General features: G+C 50.8%; 1 protein-coding gene across 1 annotated transcript in view; it reads left to right on the top strand.

Moving 5' to 3' along the window:
- tspoap1 (TSPO associated protein 1) overlaps positions 1-24,326 on the top strand; it is a gene marked incomplete at its 5' end in the record, with an annotated part of 85,555 nt that overhangs the window by 48,520 nt on the left and 12,709 nt on the right. Inside the window, 19 exons of the mRNA XM_080549462.1 lie at positions 1,914-2,081; positions 4,582-4,665; positions 5,131-5,220; positions 5,818-5,940; positions 6,644-6,748; positions 7,022-7,072; positions 8,552-8,572; positions 10,213-10,393; positions 11,961-12,169; positions 13,827-13,933; positions 14,094-14,203; positions 14,288-15,241; positions 15,580-15,731; positions 16,774-16,981; positions 17,066-17,310; positions 17,460-17,463; positions 17,659-17,891; positions 21,486-21,617; positions 22,125-22,991. Coding sequence (XP_080405588.1) covers positions 1,914-2,081; positions 4,582-4,665; positions 5,131-5,220; positions 5,818-5,940; positions 6,644-6,748; positions 7,022-7,072; positions 8,552-8,572; positions 10,213-10,393; positions 11,961-12,169; positions 13,827-13,933; positions 14,094-14,203; positions 14,288-15,241; positions 15,580-15,731; positions 16,774-16,981; positions 17,066-17,310; positions 17,460-17,463; positions 17,659-17,891; positions 21,486-21,617; positions 22,125-22,991 — 4,044 coding nt within the window. The remainder of the gene's footprint in view (positions 1-1,913; positions 2,082-4,581; positions 4,666-5,130; positions 5,221-5,817; positions 5,941-6,643; positions 6,749-7,021; positions 7,073-8,551; positions 8,573-10,212; positions 10,394-11,960; positions 12,170-13,826; positions 13,934-14,093; positions 14,204-14,287; positions 15,242-15,579; positions 15,732-16,773; positions 16,982-17,065; positions 17,311-17,459; positions 17,464-17,658; positions 17,892-21,485; positions 21,618-22,124; positions 22,992-24,326) is intronic.

Genomic DNA, 24,326 nt, shown 5'->3' with positions numbered 1-24,326 from the left:
CACTCGACCAATGACATATGATGTCATATTCTCTCAGGGTCTCCCCCTCAGCTCCCAGTCTCAACGGTATGACACCCTGCCTGAACTCTGAGAACGCTTTGAGCTCGGCATTGTGGGTAAAACACTCAGCTTCCCTCCTTACCATGCAGTCTGAACCCAGGGGACCACTTCCCGTTGACTGGTAATTGCTGCCTCACTGGCCTGGAACAATGGAGGGAGTTTAGGTGTGTTGACAGCCGGCTGGTATTCTGTTCCATTCCCCATGAAAAGACTGAAGCTCTCTGCGCCCCTAATAATGACTGTAATAATGACTATAATAATGACTGTAATAATGAGTGCTTTGCATGTAAATATCTTACTTTCCCTGACTCATGTTACATATAGTAAGTGTGTGTGTGGTGTGTGGTGTGTTGTGTGTTGTGTGTGGTGTGTGGTGTGTGGTGTGTGGTGTGTGGTGTGTGGTGTGTGTGTGTGTGTGTGTGTGTGTGTGTGTGTGTGTGCACGCGCTAAGTCCGGTCTTTAGCTAATGGCTAACACCGCAAATGAGTGTTTCTCCTTGGCACATGGCCCTGTTCCTTTGATCCTGTTACTAGGTTGTGACCTTACCTGCACTAGCCCAGTTTTACTGAGAGCATAAGTAGGTGGGCCCTAAAATTAGACACTGATTCCCAACTCTTAACCCGCTGAAGCCAGGCTGACAGGATAATGACACCAATGTCAAACACTTTCCCAGCTAGCCCCCCCTACTGGACCTCAGAATGACTCTCTATTACTAAATCTCATAAAGCTCCTCTGGACTCTCCCTCCTAAAGACCTCTTCATCCCCACTAGCCCCCTGTACAGTTTCTCTACTGTCAGTAATCTTCTAGCATTCTGACCGCGACTGGTGCCTGGTCCTAGGCTAGCATAGATCTGTTTTTCTTACGATGATTCACTTACTTAGACAAATGTACTTGTAAGTCGCTTTGGATAAAGGCGTCTGCTAAACTATAGCACATCTAAAATGTAACATAATGTCAGTAAGATTTGTAGTACCATGAATATAATGTTCATTATACAACAGTTAGTTCCGACCAAGTAATTTGATTGGACAAGAGGCATTCCATGAGTGCTGATATACAGTATAACAGCACTGGGACTTAACTATATGTACCAACTCCGAAATGACCGTTAATACAAAGTTGCTAGCCTGCAGATGTTTGTGTTCAGGTTACTAGGCTACAGTCCAGTTGCGGAACTATTTTTTGTTGACGGAGCCAAAATAAATGATTAAATAAACAAACAAATCATAATCTGTTGTCACTTATTACTGTTAACTAATACATTGTGCTGTAGAACTGTTGTATAAAAGCAATATCACACTCGAGGTCGTGCTGTTATACTGAATATCAGCTCGGCCTGTGGCCTCGTACCTACGACCGAATCACAGCCGTGCTGATATTCAGTATAACACACTCCCTCTCGTGTGATAGTGCTTAATTGTAGAAACGTATAATGTTGAGTTTCAACGAGAATGAGGGAAGGAGGGTCTCTGCTGGTGTGTCAGTGACGTCCCAGGCTAAGCCGTTCTGCTGGATCGGAGAGAGAGGGAGAGAGAGGGAGAGAGAGGGAGAGAGAGGGAGAGAGAGGGAGAGAGAGGGAGAGAGGGGTCAAAGCTCTGGAAGACCTGGCAGCTCACTAGCAATCCCAGTCTGTCAGTGTGTGGGAGGCCACAGTGACATAAGACATTTGTTCTCCTTTCAATGACGGTTTATCACGTCATGATTCCTCATTCTGAACGAGCTCTGCACCTCTGTCTGGGTAATGCTTATGCATGCACAGACGCTTCATTATGTTGTCTTGCGTAATAACCAGCAGGTTTCAATGATGTCATATTGTGTTAAAGGCCTGTTCCTGTTTTTTGCCCCTGGAAGGTTGCAGCAGAGACCCCGTGTGTGGCGTTAGATGAGGCTCCAGCCAGGTGTCAGGAGACTCCCGGAGAGGAGGAGGAGTCGGGGCCGCGAGTGACGCCCCCCCCGGGCCTCAGCCCCGCCCCTTCCCACCAGGAGGAGCACACAGAGGAGCAGCGCCTACAGCTGCTGGTGAGAACCGCCGGCTTCCACCTGACCTCACCCCTCTTTGGTATTAACTCAAACAATCCAGACATACAATCTAAACATTAAAGTCCATATGCAAACAAAGTTATGTGTAATAAAGTGGAATGAAACAGGAAAAAAAGTATTGAACACACTAACTGAAATTAATTCAATACTTAGTGGAGAAGCCTGTGTTTGTAAAGACAGCTTCAAGGCGCTTTCTGTATGAAGTAACTAATCACCCGCAGTATTCAGGTGTGATTTTGGCCCATTCCTCTACACAGATTGTCTTTAAATCTTGAAGATTGCTGGGGGCCCTCTTGTGAATCTGGATCTTCAGATGCTTCCACAAATGTTCAATTGGGTTTAAGTCAGGTGATTGACTGGGCCATTCCAACCAGTTGATTTTCTTTCTCTGAAACCAATTGCGGGTTTCCTTTGCTGTCTGCTTTGGATCGTTGTCCTGCTGGAAGGTCCACCCACGTCTCATCCTCAGCATCCGGGTGGATGGCAGCAGGTTCATCTCCAGGATCTCTCTGTACATGGCTCCATTCATTGTTCCTTCAATATGAAGTCTGCCAGTACCACGAGAGGAGAAACAGCCCCACACCATGATACTTCCACCTCTAAACTTCACTGTTGGTATAGTGTTATTCGGGTGATGTGCAATGCCATTTCTCCTCCAAACATGGTGTGTTGTGTGACAGTAAAAAAAAAAGTTACATTTGACCAGAGTACATGTTCCCAGTAGTTCACTGGCTTGTCCAAATGTTGTTTGGCAAACCTTAAACAAGCTTCAACATTTTTTCAGTAGTGGAGTCTTGCGGGCTGAGTGTGCACAGAGGCCATGGCCTACTGTCCTTTCTGTCACAGTTGTACCTGCTGCCTCCAAGTCTTTCTGGAGTTCTTTCCTAGTGGTCCTTGGCTCTTCGGCTACTCTTCTAAGTATCCTTCTGACTCCGTGATCAGAAATCTTGCGAGGAGCTCCTGTGCGTGGCTGGTTGATGGTGGAGTGATGTTGCTTCCACTTACGGATAATGCCCCCAATGGTGCTTACTGGAAGATTCAGAAGTTAGGGTTAGGGTTAGGGTTATACGTGATAGGGTTAGGGAGATACGTCTGTAGCCAATTCCATTTTCATGTTTTGCAACAATGTGGTTGCGAAGGTCTTGAGACAGCTCTTCGCTTTTACCCATCATTAGATGTTTGTTGTGTGGCACCTTGGTAACAAAAAAAACCTTTTATAGCCCATAAATATATTCGAGCCCAGTTGACATTAATTAGCACAGATTGGAGGTAGAGTTGCCTCCTAATTAGTTATGGTTTTCAGCTGGTTCCTTGCCTTCCCTTGCTGTGGTGTGCTGCTTTTTCCTGTGTGTTCTAGTGTGTTCAATACTTCTTTCCTGTTTCATTCCACTTTATTCCACATAACTTTATTTACATATGGACTTAAATATTTCGATTTTTTTTGTCTGGATTGTTTGAGTTAATACCAAAGTCTGGTGCACATTTCACTTGAATAGGCTCATTGGAAATACATTTACTGGACAAAATATTGTGTTAAATACTTATTTCCCCCACTGTAGGTAGTAGTGGGCATTATTCACTGAATCCACAGTATTGCAGTGTTTTGGCTTGACTAGCAAGTGTGTCATTGATTTTCAACAACGCTGAAATGTATTTTCATCTTTCAGAATAAAGGTCTGAACGGTCAGTTGGTTGGTTTCACCAGCTGCTGTCACATTATCTAGTGACTGTGGCCAGCATGTCCCTAGGCCTCACTAGCTGTATTTAAGACAGAGCGTAAATGCTATCACTCACAGACAGTTGTGAGAATAAATCAGGCCACAGACCGCTTTTTAATTATCAATATTGTCTTGCTATTACATCATTGGTGCTATTACATCATCTCCTCCATTAAGCTGTTTCCAGTCTGCAATTAGCCCCTCTGTCCCCTCCTCCCACCCTCTGCCCCCTCCTCCTCCCACACGTTCATAGTGGTGACGCTTGATTACGTTACTGCGGCAATTCTGAAATAAGCTGATTTCTCCTCCTCTGGGCCGGCGTGTAAGCTGCGTTTAGAATAATTAAAGGATGCTAAGCTTTGTAATACCGCATTGTTACCATGTCATAGGTCAATATGGAAATGAATGACTTATTTCTTTAGTATTCAAAACAGATTGATGGTGTAGACACGTGTGTGGGACACAAAAATGATTGGTTCATGATTTTCAGTAATGACATGCAGGATATGACTTATGACATGACCTATGATGGACGTATGACACTCTTATTGTCATTTCTCACAGAAAACACTGTGCACGTTAATGTCTGATGCCGAATGTCACGTTCATGAAAAAGACTTCAGACTATGACGACAGGCTGCTGTGAAAGGGTTCAGGGCTAACGTCAGACGGAGATCTGATTTCAACAGAGATGTGGAGTTTTCGGAAGGTTTCCCGTAACGTGACCCGTTCCGCCTCTGTGGCGGTTTGTTTTTGTTCAGGAACGGGAGCTGAGCAAGAAGAGAAAAGAATGTGAAAACCTCGAACATGAAGTAAAGAAGCGACAGAAGAGATGTCTGGATTTGGTAAGGAACCCCCCCCCCCCACACACACACACACTGGACTGTACTCTCACTAGGGGCGTCTGTGTCTCAGGAGGTAGAGCCGCCGTCTAATGATCGCAAGGTTGGCAGATCGGCGGTTCGAGCCCCGGCTGGCCACATGTCGAAGTGTCCTTGGGCAAGACACTGAACCCCAAATTGCTCCCAGTGAGCCGGCCGGCGCCTTGCATGGTAGCTTGGCCGCCATTGGTGTGTGAATGTGTGTGTGAATGGGTGAATGAGAGGCCGTTGTAAAGCGCTTTGGATAAAGGCGCTATATAAGTGCGTCAGTCCGTTTACCGTTTACTCCCCCTGCCTCCTAGCGGCTCTCCAGCTGCAGCCAGGGCCCTGTGTTACTGCAGGACAGTTAACTGCTCTTACTAGAGGTGATTAGGAGTAATGGAGTAATGGATTTCCCCTACTTACGCTGAGTCTCGTGGTCTCTGATAGGAGAGCCAGCTAGAGGATGAGCGAGGCAAGAATGAGCTACTAGAGGAGGAGGCGCATCTCCTCAGGAGGAAGGCACAGCGGCTCGACCAGGTCAGTGGCTCCCTCCTCTCTCCTCCCTCCTCCCTCCTCCCTCCTCTCTCCTCCCTCCTCCCTCCTCCCTCCTCCCTCCTCCCTCCCCCCTCCCCCCTCCTCCCTCCTCCCTCCCCCCTCCCCCCTCCCCCCTCCTCCCTCCTCCCTCCTCCCTCGTCCCTCCTCCCTCCTGCCCTGTATGAGTGACTCTACCTGCCCTGTGTGAGTGACTCTATCTGCCCTGTATGAGAGACTCTACCTGCCCTGTATGAGAGACTCTACCTGCCCTGTATGAGAGACTCTACCTGCCCTGTGTGAGTGACTCTACCTGCCCTGTATGAGTGACTCTACCTGCCCTGTATGAGTGACTCTACCTGCATGGACTCTACCTGTATGGTTCCTATGGTAACCCTTGACTGTCCCTGTCCCTGACCGAGACCGGACTAAACTCAGTGTTTTCTATTTCCATGTGGATGTTATTTCGATCTCCTCTCTCTCCCCCTGACTGTACGGTGCCAGTGGTCACGCCCACTCTCTCTCTCTCTCTCTCTCTCTCTCTCTCTCTCTCTCTCTCTCTCTCTCTCTCTCTCTCTCTCTCTCTCTCTCTCTCTTCCTTAGGCCCGGGTTGACAATGAGGAGTTGAGGGAAGACCTCACTGAAGTGACCGCTCAACGAAATTCAGTTCTCGAGGAGAACCAGAGACTCCGTGCCAAACTGGAGAACTTAGAGCAGGTCCTAAAGGTACAGCTGGGGAGGGGGTCACACTATGTGACCGTAAACATATTTCACTGTTATTTGGTAGTTAGCAGTATATGTTTTTTCCTGTGAATATGCAGCTTGTAAGAACGTTCTGTAAGGGGGTCATGTGACTCCATCTCTGGTCTGTGTACCTGCAGCATATGTAACAGGTCATGTGACTTCATTTCTGGTCATGTGACTCCATCTCTGGTCTGTGTACATGCAGCATATGTAACAGGTCATGTGACGCCATCTCTGGTCTGTGTACATGCAGCATATGTAACAGGTCATGTGACTCCCTCTCTGGTCTGTGTACATGCAGCATATGTAACAGGTCATGTGACTCCCTCTCTGGTCTGTGTACATGCAGCATATGTAACAGGTCATGTGACGCCATCTCTGGTCTGTGTACATGCAGCATATGTAACAGGTCATGTGACTCCATCTCTGGTCTGTGTACATGCAGCATATGTAACAGGTCATGTGACGCCATCTCTGGTCTGTGTACATGCAGCATATGTAACAGGTCATGTGACTCCATCTCTGGTCTGTGTACATGCAGCATATGTAACAGGTCATGTGACTCCCTCTCTGGTCTGTGTACATGCAGCATATGTAACAGGTCATGTGACTCCATCTCTGGTCTGTGTACATGCAGCATATGTAACAGGTCATGTGACTCCCTCTCTGGTCTGTGTACATGCAGCATATGCGAGATGTCGCCGAGCGAAGGCAGCAGCTGGAACTGGAACACGAGCAGGCACTGGCTATCCTCAAGTTCAAACAGGATGAGATCAAACGGCTACACAGGGTGAGAACCTCGTCACGCCCTCCTACACTCCTACCCTCCTGCACTCCTACCCTACGTTCTACCTAGTACCAAATGGACCCAACCGGGCCCATGGCCTAGCTGTAGAATGACTAACTGCCCAGCCATGTTCCTAACAGCCCCACACACAAGTCATCTGAACCTTAAGTCATCATCAACCTTATTTATGGGCAGTAAAGACTTCAGTCCAGCAGGGGGCAGCCTTCGGGAAGAAGAATAACGGGTTGGTTTTGTGCTTTTTCTTTGATCCGACAGGCTCAGTTATTCGCCAGGAGGGAGCATGAGGGCGTGGTGCAGGTTCTGGAGGTGAGTCTGGCTGCTGTGTTTCTGTGGACGACTGGATTATCAGTCTCTCTGTCACACAGGTGGAACGGCCCTCTGTGTAGCCTAATAATAATAACAACTTTGATTTCTATAGCACCTTTCAAAAACACGACCCTGTACAATTCTAAAGGAGAATGGTCAGACGGACAAAACAGAAAACAAACAAAACAAAACAGAAACAGTGACTAGGGGCCAAAGACCTTGGTGAACAGATGTGTTTTAAGGGCTGATTTGAAGGAGTCCAGGGTGGGGGCGTAGTGAGAGGTTGAGTGTGTATGTTTGAGTCCTTCAGCGTGGCTCCCAGCATGCACCTCCCCTCCACCAGGCTTTGAGGAGTTGCAGCCTCATTCATAATTCAGCCAGACTTATCTCATCACCCTAATGCTAAAACCAAAAACAAAAAGTGTATCAATATTTAATGTGCCCCCTCTCTTCAGCAGACAAAAGACTTCCCTTTGTCACTGACACAGTGTGAATACATTATCCGCTCTTTGTGTTGTTAAAACACCTGTCGGCGTAGCCGTTATAGGGAGAACCCGCCCGTGTGTTGTTCTAGCTCTTAGGAGGCAGGATGACATCACCGTTTGAGCAGATGGCCTTGGGAAGTTAGTATGCTAGTGGAGTATGCTAGTTAGTATGCTAGTGGAGTATGCTAGTTAGTATGCTAGTGGAAAGTGTCAAGTGTTTAGTGTATTTTGAGATATGATGAACCCCTTCATGACAAGTGAAGATCATTGGCACCAGTTTTATCTTGTCTTAATTTCATCCCAGAAAATGAGAGAAACTTAATCGAATGTGAACATTGTAAAGACACAGTCAAAAGCCTTGTCAAATGTCAATGGAATGTACATCGTGTCATTGTGTATGTTCTGTATGTGAATGTATGCATTGTACAGTATTAATGGATGGTGTAATAGTGTGTAAATGAAGTGTATATTCTATTGTAGGATTTGATCCAGCTTGTGTTGCAGAGGGAGCTGGTAGAGTACAGATGCACCTGTTCTGTTTTGAATTGCTCACTATCTCTTCCCCCTAATCTCTACTCTTCTTCTGTTTTCTGTCTCTCTCTTACTCTATCCTTCTACAATATCTTACTTTCTCTATTCATCTTTTCGTCTCTAAACATCACTAGAAAAAGTCTCTCTCCCTCCACAGAGCTCTGTGTTTAAAAGATGTGTTCCCAGAGCTCAGAGAGGAGAGAGTCAAATAAAGCGCATATCCAACTCTCCTGGACGTATCCCTTAAATGTCAACAGTCAAGCAGTGAGCATTTTCAGCAGAAGGAGGGGTGTTTGGGTGTGGAGGGCGGAGAGACCTCTGGTGATGGAGACTGACAGGGCCTTCTCTAAGACAGCATCTCTAATCTATTAACCATTTATCTTTCCCTCCTGGACTCAACGTTCACAAGCATGTGTTTGTTTTGAAAAGCTGTGTTGTGCTTCTGTTTCTTCCTTCTAACCAGAGTACACTGGACTGCATGCAGGTATCAGTAACACCCTGACTCCAGATACTCTAGATCCCAACCTCCTCCCCAACACCCACCTTAAGTGTGCGTGTGCGTGTGCGTGTGCGTGTGTGTGTGTGTGTGCGTGTGTGTGTGCGTGTGTGCTCGCTGAATCAATAACTTAAGCAAACTCTAGTGTGTAAGTAAGTAGTAGCTTATGTTTAACTGAAAATGGCCAAAACAGCGGATGGTATGGGCTACTGTATTAGCTACGTAGCTTAGCTAGCTATGTTATTTCATTGGCTAAGGAAATCAGACCCGCCCAGCAGGGTGACCGACTCCAGCCAGGTTTTGCGTGTAGTGACGTATAGTATACTCCACATATATATGTTTATACTAGAGTTACATAACAGGCCTAGTAGGTACCTCGTGTTCGTTTTGATAATCCCTTTGTGTGGGGCACTCTGATGCCGTCTGGCCGGGTGAGCGTGTGAAGGTGATTTAAACTGTGTGTGGCTGGTGCCCTTGTGACGCTCGCTAGATTAGAGTGTGTCTGTGGCACGGACACCGAGCTCCCACTGAGCCGAGCACCAGTGGACCTGCTCATTGGCTTGTTACCTAAGCTCAGGGTGTTAAGGTAGAGAGTTAGCCTGCTCTCTTGGCAGCCATGCTGTGACCCTGCTATAGCCTAGGCTTCTCTTTCCTCTCAGGGTATTTTTCAAGTCTCTAATTTAATCAAGTCTCACTATTGGAGCCGTGGTTCTGGTCGTCTGTGACTAATCTCTAGAAGAAGTGTTTATTCTGCACTGAGCAACATTAATCGGCGGTGGATCTCAAAGTCGTAGCAGTTTTTCTTTCCCGCTTTGACACATTTGTACGTTCGGAGGTGCAGTCGTTCTGCTCAGCCCAGGCCTGGGTGGGTGTGTGTGTGTGTGTGAGAGGTTTAACAGGAAACTGGGTTGAGACGGTTTCGAGTTAGGGGCCCAGTCACGTCGGCCTGCCAGGAAACACCCACCGCAGCCGGAAGCGAAAGCAGCCGCTTATAGAAACTCAACTCAACTCGGAGCTGAAAACTCAACTCTGTAGAGCGTTCTGACTGAGCCTGGCTCTGCTAGCGGCTCTGGTAGCGTGAGCACAAAGCTGTTGTTGGAGGACATGCTGCACCCCAGATCCTGTGACCCCAGTCACCCCCACTGACTCTCTCTGCTTGCCCTCAAAAACCTCCTCTCACTAAGGCCCTCAAACCTGTTACTTACCCTCCTTTTACCCTCCGTTACCCGCCTTTTCCCTCCTGTTTTGTTTGTGAACCTCATGTTAATTGTTAGCGAACAGTCACTGAAATTCCTTTGTGTGGAGACACGTGTTTTTTTAGTTTTGAAGATCCTCTTACATGGGTGATTATATGCAAACAAGATTGTAAGGATCCATTCTTACTGCTCATCCTGCAGTAAGATTTGAAATAACATTTGAAATACTGACTGGCCTGAAAAGTAGGAGATAGATAGTCATGGCTAGAGGCTATAAGAAGATGGTATTATGAATAGATGAAGCTGGTATTGAGCCCATGTATGTGTGTGTGTGTATGTGTGTATGTATGTATGTGTGTGTGTGTGTATGTATGTATGTGTGTGTGTGTGTGTGTGTGTGTGTGTGTGTGTGTGTGTGTGTTCTGTGTCCAGTCCAAGGTGCGGGAGCTGGAGGACAAGTGTCGCAGTCAAAGTGAGCAGTTCGGGATGCTCTCCCACGAGCTGGAGAAGTTCCGCCTGCAGGCCTCCAAGGTGGACCTGGCCGGCTCCTCCCTCATCGCCAACGCCGGCCTGGCCTACCTGACCAACGGCATGGGCCTGGTGGGAGACAGAGGTACCGCACGCTACCGCACGCCACACAGCCATCATCTACTGAGTCTGTACCAATGCAGTGTACCCCACTCATCCTAAAGTCCTTCTCCCTTTCAGCAAATACATCCCCCGTCCCAAAACATTCATATCATGTTCATATTGGTTGATACGTCACTCCACAACCTACCGAATTCCCATGAACCCTCAGACTTTGCACCAGGACGTAACATAATAATATGAATAGAAGATTGTTGTGAAAGAGAGTTGTGTTAGGTGTAGGATTCTGTTGCTATCATGTCTAAATGGAGATGGTCATATATTCCATTCAATTGTAGGCCCACTAGGTCCACTACTATATGTAGTCATACTGGCCACTTCTGGCTGTGATGTGTCCATTCAACGGAATCCAAACCCCTCCGATCCACCCGTCCCTCCAAGTAGGTGTGTTTGTGTTTTAGCCTCAGGTGCACCATGGGATACGATGTCTCTGGCCGATATCGCCTTCTGGAGTGTGGAGGGCAGTGACAGTCTCCCCTGTGACCCTTCCCAGCAGGGTACTGGTACTGACTTATCAGAGGTGTTGGGTCACTGTCACCAGCTCACACTCCTTCCTTTTTCCTGGCCTCTCAGTGGACAATGTCACCACCGCCACCGTCACAGTCTCACAGTCTGGTTGGGGAGTTGCTGTTGTCGTATGCATGACAGACACAAACACACGCGCACCTGAGAGCGGACGCATGCGCGTACTGTAGACCGCCACTAAATGATTTTGGTTTGGGGGGGTGCACCCGCACAGTTGACTGGCTGCACCTAAAAGTCCAAAAGTCAAAGTCAGCTTTATTGTCAATCCAATATATGTACAGACATACAGAGGCTGAAATTACGTTTCCCTCTCATCTACGGTGCATAGCAAACAAAAACAATAAGTAACAATATGATACGACAAGATAAAAAAAAAAGAACGATATATACCAAAAATCCTAGATAAAAGATTTGAAATGTGCGGTACAATGTACAGGGGTGGAATACAATATGAACAATGACAATAGTGCAATAGTGGTCATTTATTAGGCTAACCAGTACTCATGTGGTGTCGACGGATATCTTTTATAATGTCAAAGTGTTAAGTTTTTTAAAGGGACTCGTGCCAGAGTGCCACATGTAACACACACATGTAACACACACATGTAACACACGTAGGGTTTTTCCTATAGCGAAGCCGGTACGCCATGAAGACTCGCGCGGCTGCCGCGATTGCGTGCACTCTCTCCTTTTGAAACCGACGGACTTCCGCCAGACCTAAGCCGCGCTGCGCAGCCCCGTGCACGCGGTGCGTCGGTCCTTCCTGGTCCCCGGGGTGAAACGGTCGCACCGGGGGGGACGGGTGTTTTCCCTCTGTAGTTTAATCAGACTGACCTTCAGCTCCCACAGGCCAACCCAGCGACCCTGCACACCCCCCACCCCCCCCCACCTATCTACCCCCACCCCCCACCTATCTACCCCCACCTATCGACCCACACAGGCAGGTTACAGAGGAGAGGGCTGAGGTTGTATCGTCCGCTCACCTTCTTTTTCTCTCTCCTGTTCAGATGTGTCTGCGGCTCTCCGTCTGGCCCCCACCCCCCATGCCGCAAGCCTCTCCCGGCCGGAGCGCTCCCCCACCACCAAGCACCGCGAGCTGCCCACCATCAGCCTCAAGTCAGGCTCCACCTCCAGCACCACCCCCAAGTCCGAGACCGCCCACGTCACCCCCAAGTCCGAGTCCCACCTCCACCTCAGGTCCAGCCCCATACACGAGGTGAGTCCAGCCCCATACACCAGGTGAGTCCAGCCCCATACACGAGGTGAGTCCAGCCCCATACACGAGGTGAGTCCAGCCCCATACACGAGGTGAGTCCAGCCCCATACACCAGGTGAGTCCAGCCCCATACACCAGGTGAGTCCAGCCCCATACACCAGGTGAGTCCAGCCCCATACACCAGGTGAGTCCAGCCCCATACACGAGGTGAGTCCAGCCCCATACACCAGGTGAGTCCAGCCCCATACACCAGGTGAGTCCAGCCCCATACACCAGTTGAGTCCAGCCCCATACACCAGGTGAGCGCGTCGACTCCAGTACTGGAAATCGTCGACCTTCCGTTTGGCTATCGTTAAATATAACAAAAGGATATGATGAGGTAATGTCTTCTGATGGACAACAGGTTTGGTAGAACATGGGCTAGGTTAGACTGAATGAGTCCTGTTAGCCAGCCCCTTTACAATGATACTCGACAAGGTCACGTCACTCTATGATTTGCCTCCTTTTCTCGTTTCTCGTGGATAAGGACAGATCGCTAGTTGAGATTACCGAGGTGGCTCGCTCGATCGTTTCAGTCTATGGATTTACATGTCTCAACAGGAAGGATTTAAAAACAATACCATTAACCTTTCCCTTGTCTCACACAACACTGCAGCAACGCGGGACAAGCTTAGATAAACAAGGGCAAATGACAAAGGTTACAGTATAAGAGACACACGTTTGGGCTGTTCCTGTCAAGTTAAAAAGAGCCAGCTGTGTCTCGTCCTGCTGTCTGTCCGTAGAGGCCCCGTGTTGGGTCTCTCTCCACAGGCCCGGTCACTAGCCTTTCATCCAGCCAGCCAGCAGCTCTCTAAAGCTCATATTAAGTGAGATAATCCACGGCCTGCTGTGGATTATGAAGGTTGTAGTAGTTGTAAGTGATTATCCTTAAAAGGTTTTCCCAGGAGCTATAAATATGGTACATTTCTTATTGTTTACCTGGACAGTAGTTTTAAATCCGTCCGCTTTACCTACCCAAGATTTGAAATCAGAATGTTGGCTTATTATCAGGAGAAAACACGGAACGGTCAGATGGTTGTACAGAACACCTGGACTTCTTTACGGAGAGGGAACCACTCAGTGGCAGAACAGAAGAAAGATCACATGACCCGTGACGGGTGTGGGGAGGTGGCCACACTTGTTGTTTAGATGGCGTTGAGCCAGACAGCTATGGCTCAGGGTTCTACCTCAGGGTTCTACCTCAGGGTTCTACCTCAGGGTTCTAGCTCAGGGTTCCACCTCAGGGTTCTAGCTCAGGGTTCCACCTCAGGGTTCTAGCTCAGGGTTCTACCTCAGGGTTCTACCTCAGGGTTCTACCTCAGGGTTCTACCTCAGGGTTCTACCGCAGGGTTCCAGCTCAGGGTTCTAGGTCAGGGTTCTACCTCAGGGTTCCACCTCAGGGTTCCACCTCAGGGTTCTACGTCAGGGTTCTACCTCAGGGTTCTAGCTCAGGGTTCCACCTCAGGGTTCCACCTCAGGGTTCTACCTCAGGGTTCTACCTCAGGGTTCCACCTCAGGGTTCTACCTCAGGGTTCCACCTCAGGGTTCTAGCTCAGGGTTCCACCTCAGGGTTCTAGCTCAGGGTTCCAGCGCCTCACTGTTGAGTGTTGTGTACCAGGTCGACACGGCCAGTGAGGTGGAGGAGCTGGACATCGACGTGGCCCCAGCCGCCTATTCAGCCAGCAGAGGAGCCGCCAAGCTGCAGGTCTTCATCTCCAGATACAGGTAAGAACCAGCAGTCACCAGGCTGTTAAATCCGCTGTTTCTGCCTGTAATTATTACAGTTTCAGTTTTGTGGCTAATCACTAATAGTTCTTTGTTGCAGAGTAGTGTATGGTGTAATAGGCTCTATGATGACTTGATCACGGCTGTGTTTTTTCTCCAGCTATAATCCCTATGATGGACCAAACGACAACCCAGAGGTAGAGCTGCCTCTCACTGCGGGAGAATACATCTATGTGTACGGGGACATGGATGATGATGGCTTCTATGAAGGTGAGCCCCCACCCCCTAAAATGTCATCAGAGTTCTGACTGTGTGTGACCCACGTCAACGTGACTGTCTCTGTCTGACCTGCAGGTGAGCTGATGGACGGCCGGAGAGGGCTGGTCCCCTCCAACTTCGTGGAGCGCGTCTCTGACGACGACGTCATGAACGCCCACCCTCCGGAGGCCGGGGACCTGTCCCACAACTCCCTCCTGGACGCCAGCCTCCACAGCGCCAGTGAGCGCCTCCACCAGCCGCACCACCACCACCCCCACCACCACCAGCCCTTCCGCACCGCCGGCCACAGCCACTCTGAGAGGACCGACCCGTCGGCAGTCTCCGCCCCCACCCCCCCCTCAGAGCCGCCCCCCGCCCCCGCCTTCTCAGAGCAGGCCTCCTCCTCCCCCCCGCCCGCCGCCCTCCAACCCCCCCCCCTCACCAACGGCCTGGACTTAGACCTGGAGGAGGTGGGGGCGGACACCGTGCCTTACCCGCGCAAGCTCACCCTCATCAAGCAGCTGGCCAAGAGCATCATCATCGGCTGGGACCCCCCGCTGGTGCCGGCCGGCTGGGGCGAGGTGTGGAGCTACGACGTGTACGTGGACCAGGAGCTGCGGCTCAACGTGCCCTTCGGCGCCCAGAACAAGGCGGTGCTGGAGCGCCTGGACGTGGGCCTGAAGGCGTACCGCGTGTCGGTGCAGAGCGTGACGGAGCGCGGCGGCTCGGACCAGCTGCGCTGCAGCATGCTGGTGGGGAGGGACGTGTGCGTGGCGCCCACGCGGCTGCGGGTGGAGCGGGTCACCGCCACCTCGGCCAGCCTGGCCTGGCTGCCCAGCAACAGCAACTACGTGCACATCGTGTCCCTGAACGAGGAGGAGTGCGAGCTGGTGAAGGCGGGCAGCTACTCGCTGGGCCTCAGCAACCTCACGCCCAGCCTGCGCTACGCCGTCAAGGTGGAGGCCAGGCCGCACCGCACGCCCTGGGAGCTGCCCCCCGAGAGACGCCAGCACAGGAACGCCACGGCCACCTTCGACACGCTGACCGCAGGTCAGTGGCCCGGCAGCACCACAGCACCAGACACACACCCACAGCACCACAGTACCAGACACGCACCACAGCACCAGACACACACCCACAGTAGAAAAACGCACTAAATGATTTCTTGGCCCCCAAGGCGCCAGCAGAGAGAACACCGATAGAATCGCTAAAATACGTTTTGACGTCGACCTAGGTTGTTGTTTTTTTTGTCTTTTAATATCCGTTCATAAAGTATAAAGTGGATCAGATACAGAACGCTCCTCTGTCGGTAACAGCTCAGGCCTCAGCATGATTACGCTTGGGTGGGGGTTGATGATTAATCCCACTGATCCCCGCCCCCCCCCCAGGTCCCCCTGACGCTCCCCTGGACGTGCAGCTGGAGCAGGGCCCCTCCCCAGGCATCGCCCTCATCAGCTGGCTGCCCGTCACCATCGACGCTGCCGGGACCTCCAACGGGGTCCGCGTCACCGGCTACACCATCCACGCCGACAGGAAGAAGGCAAGAATCTGATGCGGTTTGGCGTTAGCAGTTTGGTGTTAGCGGTTTGGCGTTAGCGGTTTGGTGTTAGCGGTTTGGCGTTAGCAGTTTGGTGTTAGCGGTTTGGCGTTAGCGGTTTGGCGCTAGCAGTTTGGCGTTAGCGTTTGGCGTTAGCGGTTTGGTGTTAGTGGTTTGGTGTTAGCGGTTTGGCGTTAACGGTTTGGTGTTAGCGGTTTGGCGTTAGCGGTTTGGCGTTAGTGTTAGCCGTTAGCCGCACTTAAGATGCACGGAACGCCTGAGGCAGAGGAGTGTTGTGGTTGTGGGGATGATGTGTCCCATGGGCCCCTTGCAGTCACATGATCATCTAGTTCCACATCAGTAGAGTTTGTATGGCCCTGCTGGATATGACAACACTGGCCCAGCTCAGCTGTCTCATCCAACAGGGCCACACAGGTAGATGGTTTGTACCGTACCGACCCAGAAGGGTTCTGCCATGTATGAGAGAGTTAGATGACCCAGAAGGACTCTGCCATGTATGAGAGAGTTAGACTGTTACGGCTCAGAAGTGTGTTGGGAGTGATGTGCTGCTTTCATCTACAGTATAACACCTTGGAGTGTGTGTGTGTGTGTGTGTGTGTGTGTCTGTGTGTGTGTGTGTGTGTGTGTGTGTGTGTGTGTGTGTGTGTGTGTGTGTGTGTGAATGTGTTGCCGCTACATTGTTAAAGCTGTGGGCAGGATGTGATGATTTTTTCCGGGGCTAGTGTGGCATTCAAGTGTTTCTGTGAGGAGTGTGTGTTTGTGTGTTTGTGTGTTTGTGTGTTTGCGTGTGTGTGTATGTCTGACGCTCCTCTCCTCTCCTCAGGTGTTGGAGGTGTGTGTGTGTGTGTGTGTGTGTGTGTGTCTGACCCTCCTCTCCTCTCCCCAGGTGTTGGAGGTGTGTGTGTGTGTGTGTGTGTGTGTCTGACCCTGCCCTCCTGTCCCCAGGTGTTGGAGGTGTGTGTGTGTGTGTGTGGGTGTGTGTGAGTGTGAGTGTGTGTGTCTGACCCTGCCCTCCTGTCCCCAGGTGTTGGAGGTGTCCTCCCCCACGGCGGGCAGCGCCCTGCTGGGTCCGTCTCAGGTCCAGACCCTCCACGCGGCCCGGGAGCTCACCGTCCGCACCGTGTCGGCCCACGGGGAGTCCACGGACTCGGCGCCCGTCGACGTGCCCGCCAAGCTGGCCGCCATCATGACAGGCTCCGCCCCCTCCTCCCCGGCCGCCGCGGTCAGGACAGGCTCGGCCCCCCCCTCTTCCCCGGGCCCCCCCGCCCCCGCCACCCCCACCTCCCTGTCCTACGGGAACCCCTCCGCTGCCAAAGTCTACACTCCTCCTCTGTCCCGCGCTGCCTCGGGGACGCCAGACGCACACGCCACGAGCCCCGCAGGGGGGGGGCTCTCTGCCAACTCTTACCACCCTCTGCTCGCAGAAGACCCCCCCGCCCCGCCCACCCCCTCCTACACGGAGGCCTGGTCTCACCCCTCGTCCGCTGCCTCCCCCCTACAGGCCGCCTTGGCAGCGCATGAGGCCTCGCTGCCACCAGCCTCCCACATCACCCCCCCCATGGTAGGTATTACCCCCCTACCAGACCTCCCACAACCCCCCATGGTCATACCCCCCCTACGACGTGGATAGAACTGTAACGTTGACGTGGTGTGTTGATGTGTTGATGTGTTCATGTGTTGATGTGTTTCTGCTTTCCTACCTGTCTTCAGGTCAGTGTGGCCTTGCCCTCCGTGTCCGAGCCAGCAGCAGTAGCAGCAGCAGCAGCTTTGGAGCAGAGCAGAGAGAGAGACAGAGGAGACAGAGGAGACAGAGACAGAGACAGAGACAGAGGAGACAGAGACAGAGACAGAGACAGCCCCAGAGACAGAGACAGCCCCGCAAGACCGCGTTCCGTCATCTCCATCTCAGAGTTCCTGGAGGACCCCCGTGTCAGTGCCAACCTAACGACCCCCGAGCCCCACCCCGTCCCGCCCAAGGCCCCAGTGGACACGCACAACCCCCACGACACCCACCATCTCCGGCCCCCCGCCCCCTCACCTCTGGAGTCTGAGGCAGAGTCGGAGTCGGAGAACCCTCGCCTGGTGTCCATAGAGGAGTTCCTGGATCAGGGGCAAGACACCGAATACAGGAGACAGGAGCAGGTCAGTACTGAAGCATCGGTTTATTATGTTTATTATGTTTATTATGTTTATTATGCCCAAAAGCCCTCGACTCAAAGCAACGATGCCCTCTCCCTCGTCTGTTCATGCTTTAGGACCACTGTCTCAATGACAGAACCCTGTTGACATCATCTGAGGCAGCACATTATGGCTTATGCAGGGCTCGACATTAAGGCTTGTCTGCTGGTCCGAGACAAGTATATTTTATGTTGGGACAACTGGCCTTCCTGCTGCAGTTGTCCGACGGACAAGTCAAAACAAAAAAAAGAAATCAATATTAATAAATCTGCGAAAAATGAATTCCTCCTTCCGATCTGAATAGCAAGCTATGCCGCGCCTCATCCTTGCTGCCGATGAGGCTGTTTAAGTGCTCTTGTGGTTCATTATCGCAATGTTATAGTTACATTGTGGGTCGCCTATCACTAGTGCCATTTGCTTCTTCTCAATGCCGCTTATTTTCATTTATTTCGATGCAATCGTATATATTTTAGGTTTGAAGTTTTAAGACGAACACATCGCAATGCGAACTTCAGAATGGCCTTTTTGCTAAATATTCGTATTATTTATTTTTTTGTTTGTTTTTATTTTTTATTTATCTTTTATTAACGTTACTGCAGCTCCTGCTGTTTATTTAGACCTGCTGTTGTGTTTTCAGTTACTATATACAGTGTTTCCTCCAGGAATTTTTACAATGGTGGCGGGTAGTGCTACCGCGCGCGCGCCCGCGATTTTTTCGCGTGCACGCGCATGAAACGCGCACGCGCGCTCAAAACAACGACGTAATTTCAGCCAAAACTCTAGCATGGCCCAAAAAAATAAAATGTTTTCCTGTACTTCTCCCGTGTGTCTCTTATTGTCTGTGTCTGCATGTTTTTCCAGCATGTAATTCCGTTGTCAATAAAAACAAAAACACTGATCTGACGTTTTTTTTCACAACGTTATTACTTGTCACTTTAAGCCCAGGAGGGAGTTAGCGATTAGCGATGTTTAGCTTAGCTTAGTTTAACAGAAGTATCTTCACTTTTAACATGACTTCCCGTGGTCGTAGAGGGCTGGTCGACGGCTTAAAATGACCGTGTAGACCTTATCCAGCTATAGTCTTGTGTTTATACCCCGGGCATAGCCGGTGTTATTCACGGACAAACACTCCTGTTAGAGTGGTTCTAGTACACTGGACATAGGTAACACATAGAGAGGCTTCTCCTCTCTCTCTCCATCCTACACTACACTACACTACGCATCCTATACTACACTACACTACGCTAGCTCGCGGTGTTCGGGTGACAGCCAGGGCGCGTTCGTAAATACGCTCTGGAAATCTGATCAGCACTCACGGAATGCCTCTTGTCCAATCAAATGACTTGGTCCCTTTATGACGTTGAACCCAGTGTGCGCTCCGGGGCTCTCAGAGCGAATTTACGAACGCAGCCTCAAGTTCAATACTCGCGACACACACGGACTGGTCCAGTTTCAGCGCTTGTGGGTGTGTCTAGCGCTGTGAAGGTCTGAAAAGCGGCCTAAATCTTTTTTTTTTTTTTGGGTTGAGAAATCTGAATGGTGGCGGAGGAAATTCCATCGTGGCGGTCCGCCACGATGAAATGCATGTAGAGGAAACACTGATATATATATATATATATATATATATATATATATATATATATATATATACAGTATATACTATATATATCGCTGTGTCCTTTTTAGTGTTCCTACTACTACTGCATAGTATAACAGCATTGTTATTGGTGGTTTACTTATTATTCCTTTCCTGGCTTTGGTCAAATAGCTCAAAAGGTCCCTGACCAAAAATGCTATGAATCTGCATGCCACAACTAGAGAGCATCAGTAACTATGCCAGAAAGAATTACCATGATTAGACCATAGGTGGCGCTATAATAACCTAAAGTAAATAATTAACTTAAGAATGCTGGCATTTCCACTCCGTTGGATGGAAATGTATGAAACTTGGAACATATGTGGTTGGTACAAACTTGGTACATATGTGGTACAACCTTGGTACATATGTGGTTGGTACAACCTTGGTACATATGTGGTTGGTACAAACTTGGTGCATATGTGGTTGGTACAAACTTGGTACATATGTGGTTGGTACAACCTTGGTACATATGTGGTTGATACAAACTTGGTACATACTGTATGTGGTTGGTACAAACTTGGTACATATGTGGTTGGTACAACCTTGGTACATATGTGGTTGGTACAAACTTGGTGCATATGTGGTTGATACAACCTTGGTACATACTGTATGTGGTTGGTACAAACTTGGTACATAATGTGGTTGATACAACCTTGGTACATACTGTATGTGGTTAGTACAAACTTGGTACATATGTGGTTGGTACAACCTTGGTACATATGTGGTTGGTACAAACTTGGTACATATGTGGTTGGTACAACCTTGGTACATATGTGGTTGGTACAAACTTGGTACATATGTGGTTGGTACAAACTTAGTACATATGTGGTTGGTACAAACTTGGAACATATTTGCCTCATGAACCCATGAAGTCCACCATGATGGAATTTTCTGCAGGTGGGAAATTTGGCCAAACTTATACAAATTCACTTAAAATCAACTGTAAGTCAGATTGGTCCGAAATTGTATATGACATGTGTGGTGCATGTCTCTCTATATGGTGATAAAGGATAAGAGATCCATTTAACGATATCAAAGAAAATGATATGAAAAGAAAAAGAAATTGGCCCAGAATGTTCAAATGCTCTGAGAATGTGCCCTGCTACGTCAATATGTATGGCAGTTGACAGGCTGATAGAGGGCCCTACAATGTGTTACCATGTTGAAGCATTTCCAGATATCTAAAAAAACAGGCCTTTGAAATTTGACCATTTTGGCTAAAAGCTATGGCTAATGCTAATATAGCACTTTGAAACTCATCTTCTCATGACCGCTTTACCTGATTTGGTCAGATGGGGGTGGCATACTATGCTAGGCTTGCAGAATATAGTGTAAGCACATTATAAGTAGTGAAATGCTTGACTATACAACATGGTCATTAACTGGGGAAGGTTAATCCACAATGCATTTTCATATTTACGCTTAGTGTATATTATCATCATAGCATAGTAGCCTTTGTATATCAGGCCATAATTAGGTGACTGGTACCTTACAGGCCCGTGGTCCTAGGGTACTTCATAATATCATAGCTTAGTATATCATGAGTTCAGCTTGGCCCATATTAGGTGAGTGGTCTACCCCCCTGTCTGTAGGTCTACCCCCTATCTGTCAATCTACAACCTGTCTGTAGGTCTACCCCGTGTCTGTCAATCTCACCTCATTTATGGTTATGGGGGCATATCTGTAGGAACACGCCCCATTGCCGCTTGCGGTTATATTTTTGGTTTGTGTTTGTGAATACCCATCTGTAAAACGTACAGTATAACCCATATGTAAAACGTATGTATAACCCATATGTAAAATGTACTGAACTGCCACTTTGGATGTTTGTGAAGGAAATAATCTAAATCATAAATGAAAACAAATCAAGTATTGTTAGTGTTATGTGCTTGGTTGTAAGCCTGCCTGTGTGTCTGCAGGGCGGAGGAGGAGGGGAGTACCAGGCAGACAGCAGCCGGGGGTCGGACCTGTCAGACATCCTGGAGGAGGAGGAGGAGGAGCTGTACTCTGACCCCCTAGGAGGGCCCCGGGGGTACACACCCAGACACAGGGTAAACACACACACACACACACACACCCAGACACAGGGTAAACACACACACACACACACACACACCCAGACACACACACACACACACACACACACACACCCAGACACAGGGTAAACACACACACACACACACCACCAGACACAGGGTAAACACACACACACACACACACACACACACACACACACACAGAGGCACTCTGTTCTGACACCAGTCTTGTGTTGTCGGTTTGCTTTCTTCTCCTGTCTCACTCTTCAACTCACCATTTTGATTCTTTTTGCTTCTCTTGTTTCTTTTCCTGTGATACGGTCTGTCTGTCCTCTGTACCCTCCCCTCCTCTACCGTCTATACATCACATGTCCTCCTCTACCTCACACACACACACACACACACACACACACACACCGTCACTCTACATCATGATGTCCTCCTCTCCCTCCCTCCTCCCTCCACACACACACACCGTCAAACCTCTCCCCCCCCCCCCCCCCTGACCCTGGACCCCGGCAGTCGGAGGTGTGGGAGCCCGACAGCGACGAGGAGATCCTGGAGAAGCTCCTGCTGCCGCCCCCCCCCCGGGGCCCCCGCCCCCCCAAACAGCTGTTCAGCATCCCCGAGGTGACGGACGAGGAGGACACCAGCCAGGAGGAGGCGCTGCCCCCCCGCTACCGCCCGGGCCGAGGCCACGCCCACCACACCCCCCGACACACCCCCCGACACCACCACCACAGCAGCAGCAGGGAGCCCCGAGCCCCCCACGCCAAAGAGCCGCCCCCCTCCAGACACCTCGCCCCCCCCCAAGCCCGGTCCCCCCCCCAGCACCACAGGCTGGTCCGCTACGCCCACCCCACGGCCAACTACCCCGGGGGGGAGGAGGAGGAGGAGGAGGGGGAGGAGCCTGAGGAGTACCCCAGCTCATACCCGGGGGCGGGGGGGCACCGCGCCCCCCCCTACCACAGGGCCCCCCCCCACCACCACCACCACCCCGGCGGTGGGCGGGACGGGGCGGCGGGGGCGGTGGCGCTGGCACTGGGGGGGCTAGGCGACCGCCTCCGGAGAGAGGCCATGATCAGGAGCCAGATGTCGGCTGCTGGGGGGGCAGGGGGGGGGCAGGGGCAGGGGCCCTACCTGGTCAGTAAGACGGTGCGGACGGTCAAGGCCCCCAGCCAGGCCCCCGGGGTGGAGATAGACGTGGAGTACGGCACCGACAACGACGAGGAGGGAGGGCTGCTGCCCTACGACCCCCGCGAGGTGGTGGTGGAGCAGGCCAGCTCGGAGTGGTGGGTGGAGGGGGGGGGGCAACCGGACCTCCGGACCCCCCCCCAAGCCCTCCTGCGACCCCCCCGGGCCAAACCTGACATCCAGACCATCGCCACGGCCCCCCACCACCACCACCAACGGGTGTGTTCTCTTCTCTCCTCTCCTCTCCATTCCTCTCCTCTCCTGTCCTCTCCCTCTCCTCTCCTGTCCTCTCCTCTCCTCTCCTCTCCTCTCCTCTCCTCTCCCTCTCCTCTCCTGTCCTCTCCTCTCCTCTCCTCTCCTCTCCTCTCCCTCTCCTCTCCTGTCCTCTCCTCTCCTCTCCTCTCCTCTCCTCTCCTCTCCTCTCCTCTCCTCTCCTCTCCTGTCCTCTCCTGTCCTCTCCTCTCCTGTCCTCTCCCTCTCCTCTCCTGTCCTCTCCTCTCCTCTCCTCTCCTCTCCTCTCCTCTCCTCTCCTCTCCTCTCCTCTCCTCTCCTCTCCTCTCCTCTCCTCTCCTGTCCTCTCCTGTCCTCTCCTCTCCTGTCCTCTCCTCTCCCAGCGTCCATGTCATCGTCTCACCCTTGTCCGGTGTCCCCTCTAGCCGAGACCACCCAAGTTTCCCTCCTGTCCGTGTCTGTTTTAACCTGCGGAGGCCCTGGGGAGCCCACCACCACCACCACCCACCGCGTCCCTGTTCCCTCCTAGTGTCTGCCGAGCTCCACCCCTCCTAGTGTCTGCCTAGCTCCACCCCTGCCGTGTCTTCCTACTCTCTCTCCCGCCCTGGAAAACACACAACGCTCGTCAACCTCTTCCTCTGTGCTTTTTGTTGTCTTCCCACAGTGTAACGCACCTATGAGATGTGGTCAACTATCTATGGGTGTGATGAACTCCTGGGGTTGTTCAGTGTTCAGGCTATAGCTACCGGTATATACCTGAAACATGCTTTGATAGTATCATTGTCTAACAATGACAAAGTCATCTAGAAAGGTTCAGGATTTTACCACATTTCGGATGTTTTCATGTGTAGGTTAGGGGTTTCACATGATGAGTTGTGGGTTTCTAGCAGTGAGAACAACCCCAGGTGTCCTGACCCTCCCTATAGTGGTTGTGTGTCTCTGGATCAGGTGCTTGTATCGCTGACTCTGTGTGTGTGTGTGTGTGTGTGTGTGTGTGTGTGTGTGTGTGTGTGTGTGTGTGTGTGTGTGTGTGTGTGTGTGTGTGAGCAGCAGGAGGGCAGCAGAGACCCAGGGCTGGAGGGGGGCACCTCGTGGGGGGCCCAGGCGGAGCTCTCTCCTCAGCTGACGCGCTCAGAAGCCAGCAGGCTCAAAGGTCAGACTCTCTCTCTCTCTGTCTCACTCCTCTCTCTCTCTGTCTCTCTCTGTCTCTCTCTCTCTCTCTCTGTTTCACTCCTCTCTCTCTGTCTCACTCTCTCTCTCTCTGTCTCTCTCTGTCTCTCTCTCTCTCTCTCTGTCTCA

This window comes from Nansenia antarctica (genome assembly GCF_963989245.1).
Source record: "Nansenia antarctica genome assembly, chromosome: 20".
In the NCBI taxonomy this organism is placed as follows: Eukaryota; Metazoa; Chordata; class Actinopteri; order Argentiniformes; family Microstomatidae; genus Nansenia; species Nansenia antarctica.
The sequence above is the reverse complement of the archived record's forward strand: the minus strand, read 5'-3'. Positions and strand labels throughout refer to the sequence as shown.